This window comes from Pan troglodytes, chromosome 11 (assembly GCF_028858775.2).
Source record: "Pan troglodytes isolate AG18354 chromosome 11, NHGRI_mPanTro3-v2.0_pri, whole genome shotgun sequence".
Classification (NCBI taxonomy): domain Eukaryota; kingdom Metazoa; phylum Chordata; class Mammalia; order Primates; family Hominidae; genus Pan; species Pan troglodytes.
Window position 1 is genome coordinate 40,427,274 of NC_072409.2, and position 12,378 is coordinate 40,439,651.

Genomic DNA, 12,378 nt, shown 5'->3' on the forward strand with positions numbered 1-12,378 from the left:
CGGAGGACTAAGTTATGCGTCCAAACATCAAAATTTTAGAATCTCCACTAAAATGCTCTTGTGAAAGGATATTATTTGATGTGTCAAAATGCCTCACAAGTAGATCAATCAATTTTAAAAAGCAGATTACCTAAGGTCATGTATGGTGTGACACCAATATTAAGAAAAGCTATAAAAATTAGCCTGGCGTGGTGGTGGGCGCCTGTAGTCCCAGCTACTCGGGAGGCTGAGGCAGGAGAATGGCCTGAACCTGGGAGGCGGAGCTCGCAGTGAGCAGAGATCGCGCCACTGCACTCCAGCCTGGGCAACAGAGCGAGACTCCGTTTCAAAAAAAAAAAAAAAAAGAAAAAGAAAGAAAAGCTATAAAGCATCAAGGGGAGGGGAAAGATAGGAAGTACACACACCCTAATGTTAACAGTGATAGGATTATTTTTAATTAAATTTGCATTAATTGGCAACAAATTTCACGGCACAAAATACAGACAGTATAAGGGGTGTGCAGCAGAGTGATCTCTTCTTCCCCTTTCCCCAAGCCCCCGCCCCAGGGGCAGTGGCGGTTTAAAGGGGTCTGTCACCCCCTCCTTGGGCCATTTCCGCGCTTCGCATTTTGTGATTTGCACGTGCGTTGGTGGGTTCCCGGGGGCGGGGCGCCGCGCTGGCCCCGCCCACTAGATGCGTCCCTTGTCTCGCCCCCTGCAGACGCGCGCACGCCCACGCTGGATCCTGACACGATGCACGCGCGCCTGCGCCTGTCCGCCGACCGCCTGACGGTGCGCTGCGGCCTGCTGGGCAGCCTGGGGCCCGTGCCCGCGCTGCGGTTCGACGCGCTCTGGCAAGTGCTGGCTCGCGACTGCTTCGCCGCCGGCCGCCACTACTGGGAGGTTGACGTGCAGGAGGCGGGCGCCGGCTGGTGGGTGGGCGCGGCCTACGCCTCCCTTCGGCGCCGCGGGGCCTCGGCCGCCGCCCGCCTGGGCTGCAACCGCCAGTCCTGGTGCCTCAAGCGCTACGACCTTGAGTACTGGGCCTTCCACGACGGCCAGCGCAGCCGCCTGCGGCCCCGCGACGACCTCGACCGGCTCGGCGTCTTCCTGGACTACGAGGCCGGCGTCCTTGCCTTCTACGACGTGACGGGCGGCATGAGCCACCTGCATACCTTCCGCGCCACCTTCCAGGAGCCACTCTACCCGGCCCTGCGGCTCTGGGAGGGGGCCATCAGCATCCCCCGGCTGCCCTAGGGGCCAGGACCGGCGTGACAGCCTCCAGGTACGCCGCAGCTGCCCAGTCTCGCCTAATCTACCTAGATCAGCGTGGCTGGTCCCCTTACTGCCTGCTTCTTAGGGCCCTCTCCCTGCTCCAGCTTTCCCCGACCAATCACGCCTACAGTGCTTTGAGGGTTTCCTCTCCTAGGCTAGTTTCAAACAGGCCGTAAACAAGTCTGCTGCTGCCCTCTCATCAGACCTCCGCACCCTCACCCCACCATCACTTGCACTACTTTAATCCAGTTCCTTCAAAGTGATACCCCCACAGGTAAGCCCTCAGCATCCTGAATACATCATCCGCAGCCTGGGAACCTTCTCCCTCGTACAGCACAGGAACCTGACACATAGTAGGCACACAGTAAACGTTTGTGAATGAATGAGAGTCATCCAGTCCTGACTCTTCTGTCTCTTGAGGTCCCTTGAATCTTCCGCTTCCTCCCCACCGATTTCAGCGTGTCCACATCACAGCTCCCTCCAGAAGCTGCAAGAGCTTCTTAGCAGTTCCTGGTCTGAACCCTCTCCCAGTCCTCATCTTCCACCCTAAAACTAGAGTGATCTTCCTAAAACTTCACTTAACCCCTCAGCTATGAAAAGGCTTCCAGGAGTTTCCATGAAATAACAAAAAAAATACAAGCGCCTCACCTTAGCATTCAAGGCTTGTCTAGTCTGCCCAAAATTACTTATCCTCACCTAGCTCCTACCACTCTTAGAGACTCTCCAGTCAGAAATGTGTCTCATAGTTCCACCTCCACACCTTTCTGCTGCCAGCACATTCATGCAGAAAAGTCTTTTCACCTGTCTCAGTCTTCCCCAGGCTTACCTGCGCCAGGAAGTCTAACCAAGGAACAAGAATCTCACTATCAGAGCCACAAATCTGGGACCTATCTTTCCAACTAAATTGGAGGCTTTGGAAGGGCAGCTTTGTCCTTTACTCTCTCCACCCTGAAAAGTTCCCAGAAAGCCCCTTCCCTCCCAAGCAGTGAATTAATAACCAGCAGGTGCCTATCACTGAGTAACAGAAGAGCTGAGTTAGGCGGGCCTCACAGGTCACCCAGCCAGATCTCATTTGGGGAGTCTGAGGTCCTGAAAGAAAGCAGAGCTGCGTAAAGTTACCCCGTGGTGATATAGGGGGGCCAGACGTGTGCCCCGTTCACCCACCCACAGGCAAGCATCTGACCTGTCCCCTGGCCCAGCCCTTAGGCCCAGCTTTCAACCTGCTTACTCATTTCTCAGGGGATTTTGGGAAGGAATCTGCAGGTGACAGTTGCTAAGCAACCAAAGGGGGTGGTGTTTCCCAACTGTCTTGGGACAAAAAGGGTAAGAGCACCCTTAGATCCAGATGTTGCCAAGGAAACCCAGAGCGCCCAGCTGTCTGGAATGAAGTGACAGAGGTAGAAAACAGTAGGCCCTCACAGGAGGCCACCTTCTCTAGCAGGGAGGGGGAGGCCTCTTCCCAGGGATTTGTGTCTCCGTTCTGAAGGTTCTGCGTCCTGTTTTGTCAATTCCCTAGACGGTTTTGAAGTTATATTCTGTTAAAGCATCTTCATAGGTGTTTGGTGGGAGGCCAAGGTCGCCGAATCCTCGTGGTTTAAACAGACTTTCAGTGCATTAGTTTGAACCATATAAAACTGACAATTTTCAATAGTTTTTGAGTTAAAAATGGCACTTTTGATATGAGACAATGTAGCAGAATACCAGGCAGACAGAACCTTGCAAACACCTTAACTTCTAACCAAAGACTTTAAAACTCTGGCTGGACAGAGTTTTAAAGCACTATGCTGCAGGAATCCTGAGAAAAAGGGGAAATTAATTCTACTAGGAATGGCCCAAACTGAATTGTGACAGGCAGAGGGCGTTCCTGACAGAGGGAAGATGAATACACTTGACCCCAACATTTCTGTCCATCCCTGATGACCAAGACCTCTTCCCAGACCCACAGCTGCAGGGGCCAAGTAATAACAGCTCTTAATAGTTTATAATGCACTGTTTTAATGCTTTATGACTAAACTCATCTGATCCTTTCATCAGCCCTAGGGGGTAGAAAGTTTTCCCAATTCTACACATGGCAAAATGGAGACCCAGAGTCACTTGCCCAAGGTCGCACAGCTAGTGGTGGAGCTGGAGTCTGGGCCCAGGCTGTGAGTTCCAGGTCTGTGCTCATGGCCACCAGGCCCTACTGCTCAGGGTGAATGCAGCTGGTCTCTGGCCAGTGCCTGGTGCTCTGGCCCCTCTCGTGGAGCTACTGCCCATGATGCTTTCCTAGTGCCTGGTTACTCTGCGAGACTTGAGTCTACCTTTGGACTGCCTTCCTTGGGGTCTGAGATGAGGCCTTATGGCCCAGAGGGGAACTTGATTCAAAAATTTGGGATTCATGTAGCAGAGACAGAGCTAGACTATAAAGGTCACAAACTAGCTGTGTCAAGGCCCGTGATAGCCAGAAAGCGGCAGTTTCAGTCCATATCAATTGTGTGACCAGGGCTAGTCACTTTTTACTTCTCAGTGCTATCTATAAAATGGGGATAATAGCACTACCTACCAAGTGCTGTGAGGCTCAAATGAGCCAAAGGTTATAAACTTGCCTTAAAACTATAGTCCTATACAAAAATTAGCCGGGCGTGGTGGTGCATGCCTGTAATCCCAGCTACTAGGGAGGCTGAGGCAAGAGAATTGCTTGAACCCAGGAGGTGGAGATTGCAGTGAGCTGAGATCGCACCACTGCACTCCAGCCTGGGGACAGAGCAAGACTCTGTCTCAAAAAAACAAAAACAAAAACATATATAGTGCTGTATCATGCCAGGATTTATCAGCATTCCCAAGGGAGCTTGCACGGTACTGACCGAGTGCTCAGACTACTGGTATTCCCAGCTGCCATGTGGCAGCAGCAGGAGCTACTAGAATATTCTCTGCACAGGAATGAGGCTTCCTTGGTTTCCATGTCTGTAAGGGTTACTGATCACTTACCTTCTTCTCTTTCAGACTTGAATCTGTAGACATCTCTTTATTGATATGGCAAATTGCTTGCAGATATTTTTAAATGACAGCAATTTTCTAATATTTGGTTTAATAAAATGTGAATAATGTCCCTTTTAACCATGGTCTTCACTGGGAGTTCATGTTGCTTCAAGTCCCTAGCACCCAGACCCAGAAGGGCCTTTACTCATATCCTAGTCCTTACGCAGTCTTCTGGTAGTAGTCAGCTGCTCCCTGATTAACTATCTCCAGGGATGGGGCATTCACTGCTTCTGAAGATAACTCATTAAAGTTCTCACTTACGTGTAAACAAACCCTGACTCCCACCTGTTCCCATCCAAGATCGTATTATAGCTTGAACTCCTGGTCTCAAGCAATCCTCCCACCTCAGCCTCCTAAGTAGTTGGGATTACAGGCTCACACAAGCACGCCTGGCTCACATACCACCTTCTAACATATTGTGTGACTGAATCACTATGCTATGGATTTTTAAGCATCTGCCCCCATCTGAATGGAAGTTCTCTGAGGAAGGGACTGGGGCTTGTTCATGGCCATATCCTCTGTGCCTAAAGCAGTGCCCGGCACAAAGATGGCCCTCAATATTTGTTCAGAGAAGGAACACATGCCATTTCCCTCTCTTTGCTCTGAGAGGAGTGCTTTCAGCATTTTCTGCCTACAAGATCCTTTGACCAATCCTTTCTGTGATGTGGAGTGACTGCTATACAATGCCCGCTAAACACAGAGGCCAAGGGCAGGAAAGGGATAAAGACAATGGAGAAGTAAAGGGCTGTAAGGAAGTAAGAATGAAGGCTTAAAGGAAAAGACATGTGCAGCCAGCTCTCACCCCTCTCTGCAGCCACCCAGCAACTGGAGGATATGGACTTGGTTTGGAACCACCCCTTCTTCTGGTGCTCTGTTTATAAGGCACTGTTGGCCAGTGCACTAAGCTGGCCAACTTGAAGGAGAGATTGCATCACTGGATCGTTTTCTGTCTCCAGTGGGCTGACACAGGGCCTAGCCCAGAAACATCTGCTGTCTAAGGAGCAGGTGGAGGTGGATGACAGCCAGGTCCCTGAAGACCGCCATTCCTGCCCTCGCCTCACTCAAACACACCCGACAGCATCAGTAAGGGAGCTGAGAATTCAGAGAATGGCACTTTATTTTTAAGACTTGATTTTTTTGCCATGATTATCTACCAATTCTTCCATGATGGTGTCATCCTCTTCAACAGTGACCAGGACCTTCTTGCCCACTAGATTAAAGATGTCTTCAGGAGGATAGCCTTTGGGCTCACCCACCTTCACGGTGAGCATGTCCATTGTTAGAATGGTGCCTTCCGGAATTTTCACTTTGGCCACCACAGACTTGCCCAGCTGTGGACAAAATGAACATTCAGTGCCAGCTTCACAGAAGTAACTAGTGCACACTACTTTACACTCAAGTTCCCTGATCAGTCTTCCCCAGGCAGTACCTTGGGAGCAGGCACTCTGTTGCCCCCTACACTGCTCAGAATATCTCATACATGGCAGGAATTCAACCAGTATAGATTGAATCCAGAGACTCAGAGGAGGAGCCTTTACAATAAAGTGCAAAGGAAAGGGCTGAGGCTATGTAGGCGGAGCCAGGTTCAAATCCCAGTCTGTGGGGTATAGGCCATGTTTTAGTTTCCCTGTCAAATGGAAACTAGCCTGTCAGATGACTGTAAGGATTGGTGATATTACAGAATGTACCTGGAACATAGAATGCTCTCAATACATGCAAACTCTGATTCTTTTGGTTACCATCCAGCTCAGTATCTCATTGTAAACATGGGGAAACCGAGGCCCATACAGGGTGGGTGACTTGGCCAGGGTTGCAGACAGCCAAGATGAAACATAGGGATGAGATTCTTAACTCCTGACACACCGTTCTCCAGGGCACACACCTTACCGCCACTTTGTTTGGTAAAATAGAAATATGAAGGACTCATAAGATGGTGAATGTGGCTGTTATGCAGATGGCAAGAAAAGGAGCCCCCGAGGAAGGGGCAGATAATACAGGCAGATGAGGGAATGAAGGGTACCTGAAGCTCATGACCAGTGTTTGTCTTCTCCATAAATGCTTTCAAATAAATTACGTGTTTTATTACTCTATATCCTCCACGTAAGAGTGCAAGGAATCAATTCTGCTTGGAATGTGGTGCCAGGAAAAAATGTCAAGTGATAATCATGCATCCTGTTATGTTTTACTGTCTGCTCAGAGAGCCAAATTAAGTGCTCAGCTGTTATAAATCTTACTCTGGTTTCTGGTCTAATTCTCTCCTGTTTCCTCTATAAAGAAACTATTTCTTTTTACTTTATTTTAATTTCCTGGTATAGATGCATCTTTGATTTGGGGAAGCAGGTAGGCCCCACTAGAATAAAAAGTGACAACAGTCTCAGGCATGCCTGGTGTTTGGTCTTTGCCTTGACCCCGACAGCCTACAGGTTAGGTGTGTGTGTGTGTGCCTGGCAGCCCCAGGATGCCTGCCTGGCTCTATGACTCAGAAGGCAAGAAGGTCCAGGCCACGGCTTCCAGGAAGCCCTGATAGTCAGCATGCCAGGCAGTGCTTCTAGGCCCACCAGTTCCTCTGTCTGAAGGTCAGTGTTGCACAAGGAATAGCTGCATCATCACCCACCCACCTCTGCAACGACTCACTGCCCTTCCCACCAGTGCCACCCTGGCTTAGGAAATGCCACAGGCTCTTCTGGTACCTCAGGGAACACCGTGCCTAAATGTTTCTCAGGGAACACCGTGCCTAAATGTTTCTCAGGGCTTACCTGCTCCAAGGGAGCCCAGACTTGACTTATTCCAGGGCCTCACTCCTGTTATATATTCTGGAGTCTAGGAGTACTGGGGCCATGGGCTTCAGAGAATTAGTGGAAGACTCTAATGTGACCCTAGGTGGCCAGAGAAACTGCTAAAGTTCCCTTTAGATAACATGTTTCTCCTGCTGCTGCTACAGGCCAGAGTGACATGCATTACTGAAGAGAAACCTGAAGAAGCTGACGGGGTGGGAGCACATTCATTCATCATTTCATCAGCCTGGCTCAGGGAGGGCTGGTCCTGACCATCCCTCTCGGGCCAGCCCATCCTTTTTCCGCACACGGCAGCAGAACCGAGTAGAGTCCGGCAGGACGCACCTTCTCATTGCAGGCCATCTCACAGGGCAGCAGCTGCTTGGTTGGGGAGCCCAGGGCACGCTCCACAAGACGCACTGACCGCACCAGCTCGGCCAGTTCTCCAGGCTCCAGCGAGGCCGAGTGGTCACTCCCCTTCCAGGTCTTGTCCAAAGTTATGTGACGTTCCAACACCTTGGCCCCCAGAGCCACTGCGGCCACAGATATCGCTATGCCTGTTTCATGCCCAGAATACCCTATGGGAATGTCAGGAAAGAGCTTCTGATATTCCTTTAAAATGGAAAAAGAAAAATAACGTTAAATATCATGCTGCTTTATGCATATTCTCCAGGTGAAGCGTATCTGGTTGAGCCCCGGTTTAGCCACTCACTAGCTGTGCAGCCAGGGGCAAGATACTGAGGCTCTCTGAGCCTCTCTTTCCTAGGGATGATAATAATACCTGCTGAGTGTTGCTGTAAATGCATGAGAAGCACTCAGCACATTGTAAATGCTCTAAAAATGGTTACTGTTATTCTAAAGAATGCATTTTAAGAATGTTTCACATTGCACAATACACCAAGAGTAACAACAGAACTATAAATGAATGTCTAACCTCATTCAAAAACCATCTGTCACATTTAATTAGCCTGAGCTGCTGAAAGCAAATGTGCTATATGCACAAATATCATCAATAATATATACAGCCCAATCTCAAAACAGTCCTTTGGTGGAAATGATAAATAATTAATCCGTTATCTATAATTCACTGAATGCAACAAAAGACACTCTAAGATGGGTGAGTCTTGTTGGTGAGGGTGACCAGAAAGCTGAGTACAGTAGAAAGACTCAGGTAGCGTGTATTATTATTTTATTGTTATTTATTATTTCTTTTTGAAACAGGGTCTTGCTCTTGTCGCCAAGGCTGGAGTGCAATGGCGTGATCTCAGCTCACTGCAACCTCTGCCTCCTGGGTTCAAGCGATTCTCCTGCCTCAGCCTCCTGAGCAGCTGGGACTATGGGTGCCCGCCACCACGCCCAGCTAATTTTTGTATTTTTAGTAGAGACAGGTTTTCGCCACATTGGCCAGGCTGGTCTCGAGCTCCTGGCCTCAAGCAGTCCACCTGCCTCAGCCTCCCAAAGTGCTAGGACTACTGGCATGAGCCATGGTGTCTGGCCTCAGGTGGGGTTTAACAAAAGATTAGGAGGGTTAGGTGGCAAAGGCCTTGAAAACCAGGCTTAAGGGTGTGTGATGGAGTGCGGGTTGCTACAAGTTTGAAAATTCAAACCACTGTACTATGTGCAGGCCCAAGATGGGATAGGCTGGCAGAATAACTCCTGCAATGTGTAGTGTCAAGAGAGAGGACATGACAGCACCTTGAGTGGGGACGGAGATACACTGTAAAGGAAAATAGCTGGGGTCACATCTACTAAACTGTTAATTATCGGAATCTCTGTGGGATGGGAGTGCAGAGGATGTTTACTTTCGACATTACATATTTCACAGAAATCATTTTTAAATTTTAAAAATAACATGATTTAGATAAGCTGTAAGTGAAGCAAAAACAGGATTGGGAGGGACAGAAAGTTTAGGTAAAAAGAGGGTAATGTCAGTTTTCAAAAAGGCTAACTTTTAAAAAGTTAATGGCTGTATAACAACATGTAAGAAAGCTTATATTATGGGGAAAACGATGTCAAATACTATACTGAAAGGAAAATATAAAAGGAAAACAACTGCAATATCAGGATTCTAGTATGTGTGGATAGATAGATAGAATTCCATTAATGTTACTATAATAGTTTTAATGATAATTACATACATATTTTCGAATAAAGTTAAATTTCCAGTGCTACAGGAAGAACTGAGAGAGATGGCGTGAGACAGTAAGAGACAAAGGCCTAGGGGGACATGCCCAGGTTCTAGTTCCAGCTTTGCCACCAAGCTGCTGTGGGATCTCAGGCTTCCCGACTTGGGACTGGATTTCACCATCTGTGAAATGACTGAGTAGGCAAGATCCTGGGAGAGAGTAATTTCCCTCAAGCCTGTCACTATAACTAGTTTGAGCCTCAGGGATGCTCAGCATTAGAAAATAAGAGAGTCAGCAAATAAAGCAGAAAAAGCCAGGAAGTTTCAAGAAGGCCTCCTATAACTTAGTATGAAAAAAGATGAATATTTATCTGTACACTAGTGTTCATAGCAGCATCATTCACAATAGCCAAAAGGTAAAATCATCCCAAATGTCTGCTGACAGACAGACTTTTTTTTTTTTCCCGGAGAGTCTCACTCTGTCACCCAGGCTTGAGTGCAGTGGTGCAATCTCGGCTCACTGCAACCTCTGCCTCCTGAATTCAAGCGATTCTCCTGCCTCAGCCTCCTGAGTAGCTGGGACCACAGGCACGCATCACCATGCCTGACTAATTTTTATATTTTTAGTAAGAAGGGGTTTCACCATGTTGGCCAGGCTAGTCTCGAACTCCTGACCTCAGGTGATCTGCCCATCTCGACCTCCCAAAGTGCTGGGATTACAGGCATGACCCACCGCGCCTGGCCAAGAAAATTTCATTTACAGTCACCCTCTTTAGAATGTATGTGCTTCCTCAACTGCTTAGCTCGAATTTGATTTGGTAACAGCAAGACTGTCAAAGGATGTTCAAATTATAAAGTATGCCATGGTTTGTTAGAATTTTGGTTATAAAAAAGACTACGTCTTCCCCATAGTAAATGGCCCAACAAGGGAACCCCCTCCCTCCTGCTCACCGAGATGACCCGCAGGTTGACGTCCTCAGGCTGGAGCGGGTATGCGCTGGTACACTGCAAGAAGCAGAAGTTGGGGTTGAGGGGCTTCACAATCTGATAAACTTGCTTCATGGTGTCCATTGACTGCATCCCGCTGGAGATTACCATTGGGCGACCTGAGTAATCCAGCACCAACACCATCAGCACTTTCTCTTTAGAGCTTCTGACTCTCCCCAACACATCCCAACTGCTGGTCTCATCATTCAACTGAACTCCACAGACATCTCTTAAAACACTGTGCCAGCCCCTGTGGGGGAACAGAGAGGAGCTTGTTGGGTTCCTGCCCTCGGCCATACGAAAGGTGGGCTCCCCTCTGCCCCCCGACAGTGTTCTTGAGCAAAAGGAACTGAATTAAAGAGGCAGAGGAATTTCACACTGCCAAGAGGAAAATGAGTATCTCATCTGATTAATAGGTTGTATACCATGGCAGTACAGTAGAATGAGTGCTGATTCAAGAGTGTGAGTGAATGTGAGGTGCGGAGCTGCCACTTCTAGCTGTGCCTGGGCAGAGTACTGTCCGTCTCTGAGTCTCAGAGGCCTCCTCTGTGAAATAAGTATCAAGCATCATAATCATGACCTGTTTCAGTCCTAGGAGTGTTATGAGGAATCAAATGAAATTGTTCATGTTGTAAAACCACTTTACATGATCATGTCCCACTGCGGTCTCAAACTCAAGCAATCCTCCTACCTCAGCCTCCCGAGTAGCTGGGGCCACAGTAATGCACGACCATACCCAGCTAGGTTTTATATATACTGTCATATCCTTAATTTCTTATAAATTTTAGTTAAAAAATTTTCTAGGACAGGTGCAGTGGCTAACACCTGTAATCCCAACACTTTGGGAGGCCGAAGTAGGAGGATCACTTGAATCCAGGAGTTCAAGACCAACCTGGGCAACATAGACAGACCTTGTCTCTATTAAAAAAAAAAAAATTCTTAAAAAGAATTTCTAAATGTCTTATAAAAACTGTCATATCCTTAATTCATTTTCTTTCAACTTAGCTTACAAAAAATGGAAGTACAGGCTGATTGAAAAGAGGTTTCTGGCAGGGCACGGTGGCTCATGCCTGTAATCCTAGCACTTTGGGAGGTCGAGATGGGAGGATTGCTTTAGGCCAGGAGTTCAAGACCAACCTGGCCAACACAGCGAGACCCTGTCTCTATTTAAAAAAATGAAAAGAGGCTAAAATTTGTCTTCATGAAATCTGCCTGAAAGTGGGCCACCATGAGGGGAGTAAAAATATGAAGGTTTGGACTCCCTTCGATTTTAAGTAAAAAATTAGACACTTACCTTTTTTGGCTGTCTTTTCCAGATAAGGAAAATTATTAGTGTCTCCAGATCCAACTTTGAAAAATGGAACATTCAGTTCATGCAGGAATTCAACTGCCATCTACAAAAATCAAAGAGGGAGCTCCTTTTCACCATTGTCCAAAAACACTGTTGTTATGACAGGCGAGGAATAACATACAAATAGAAAAACCCCTCATCTTAGGCAGTAGAGGGACGCTCAGCAACTTGAAAGCAGGCAAAGATTTGTTCTCAGTCATTTCATTCAAATGCAAACATTCATTTGCATCCACCCATCCATTACCCCAACAAATGTTTGGTGCTGGTCTTTGCTGGCTACAGGAATCTGGAAAAGGGCTGGGCGCGGTGGCTCATGCCTGCACTTTGGGAGGCCAAGGCGGGCGGATCACCTGAGGTCAGGAGTTTGAGACTAGCCTGACCAACATGGTGAAACCCCGTCTCTACTAAAAATATAAAAATTAGCCGGGTGTGGTGGCGGGCACCTGTGATCCCAGCTACTCAGAAGGCTGAGGCAGGAGAATCACTTGAACCTGGGAGGCGGAGGTTGCAGTGAGCTGAGATCATGCCACTGCACTCCAGCCTGGGCCACAGAGCGAGACTCCGTCTCAAAAAAAAAAAAAAAAAAAAAAAAATCTGGAAAAGAACCTTTCCCCTGGCCAGACCCTACCTGCCCCAGGGGCCCAAGGCCAAATGAACAAACATGAAACGGTCATGACCTAATCCTGACCCAGAAAACCAGGCAGTGAAAACATGAATAGCCTCAAAGGCTTTCCCTTCTACTCGGCCAAACGAGCAGGAAAAGGGGCTATTTCAATTCTTGGTGAAAGGGGGAAAATGGAGCATTTTTTTGCCCAGCCTCTACATAAGGATCCATGGCTGGCAGGGCCCATTCAACCCGAGCCCTTTCAG

General features: G+C 48.0%; 2 protein-coding genes across 6 annotated transcripts in view; one reads left to right on the forward strand and one right to left on the reverse strand.

Moving 5' to 3' along the window:
* The window catches only part of TRIM14 (tripartite motif containing 14), a 52,115-nt gene that overhangs the window by 32,848 nt on the left and 6,889 nt on the right, over positions 1-12,378 (forward strand). For 2 of the 5 annotated variants that reach the window (XM_520143.9, XM_016961306.3), the window contains exon 6: positions 700-4,349. In XM_520143.9, the coding sequence (XP_520143.3) occupies positions 700-1,235 (536 nt within the window). In that variant the 3' untranslated portion in view covers positions 1,236-4,349. Of the gene's footprint in view, positions 1-699; positions 4,350-7,212; positions 7,984-12,378 lie in introns of those variants that run through there. The other 3 variants (XM_063788459.1, XM_063788458.1, XM_016961305.4) reach the window with 3 other exon arrangements.
* NANS (N-acetylneuraminate synthase) overlaps positions 5,371-12,378 on the reverse strand; it is a 34,525-nt gene continuing 27,517 nt past the window's right edge. Inside the window, exons 4-7 of the mRNA XM_024345794.3 lie at positions 11,452-11,551; positions 10,122-10,276; positions 7,391-7,657; positions 5,371-5,602 (exon numbers count right to left, since the gene is read on the reverse strand). Of these exons, the coding sequence (XP_024201562.1) occupies positions 5,393-5,602; positions 7,391-7,657; positions 10,122-10,276; positions 11,452-11,551 (732 nt within the window). The 3' untranslated portion in view covers positions 5,371-5,392. The remainder of the gene's footprint in view (positions 5,603-7,390; positions 7,658-10,121; positions 10,277-11,451; positions 11,552-12,378) is intronic.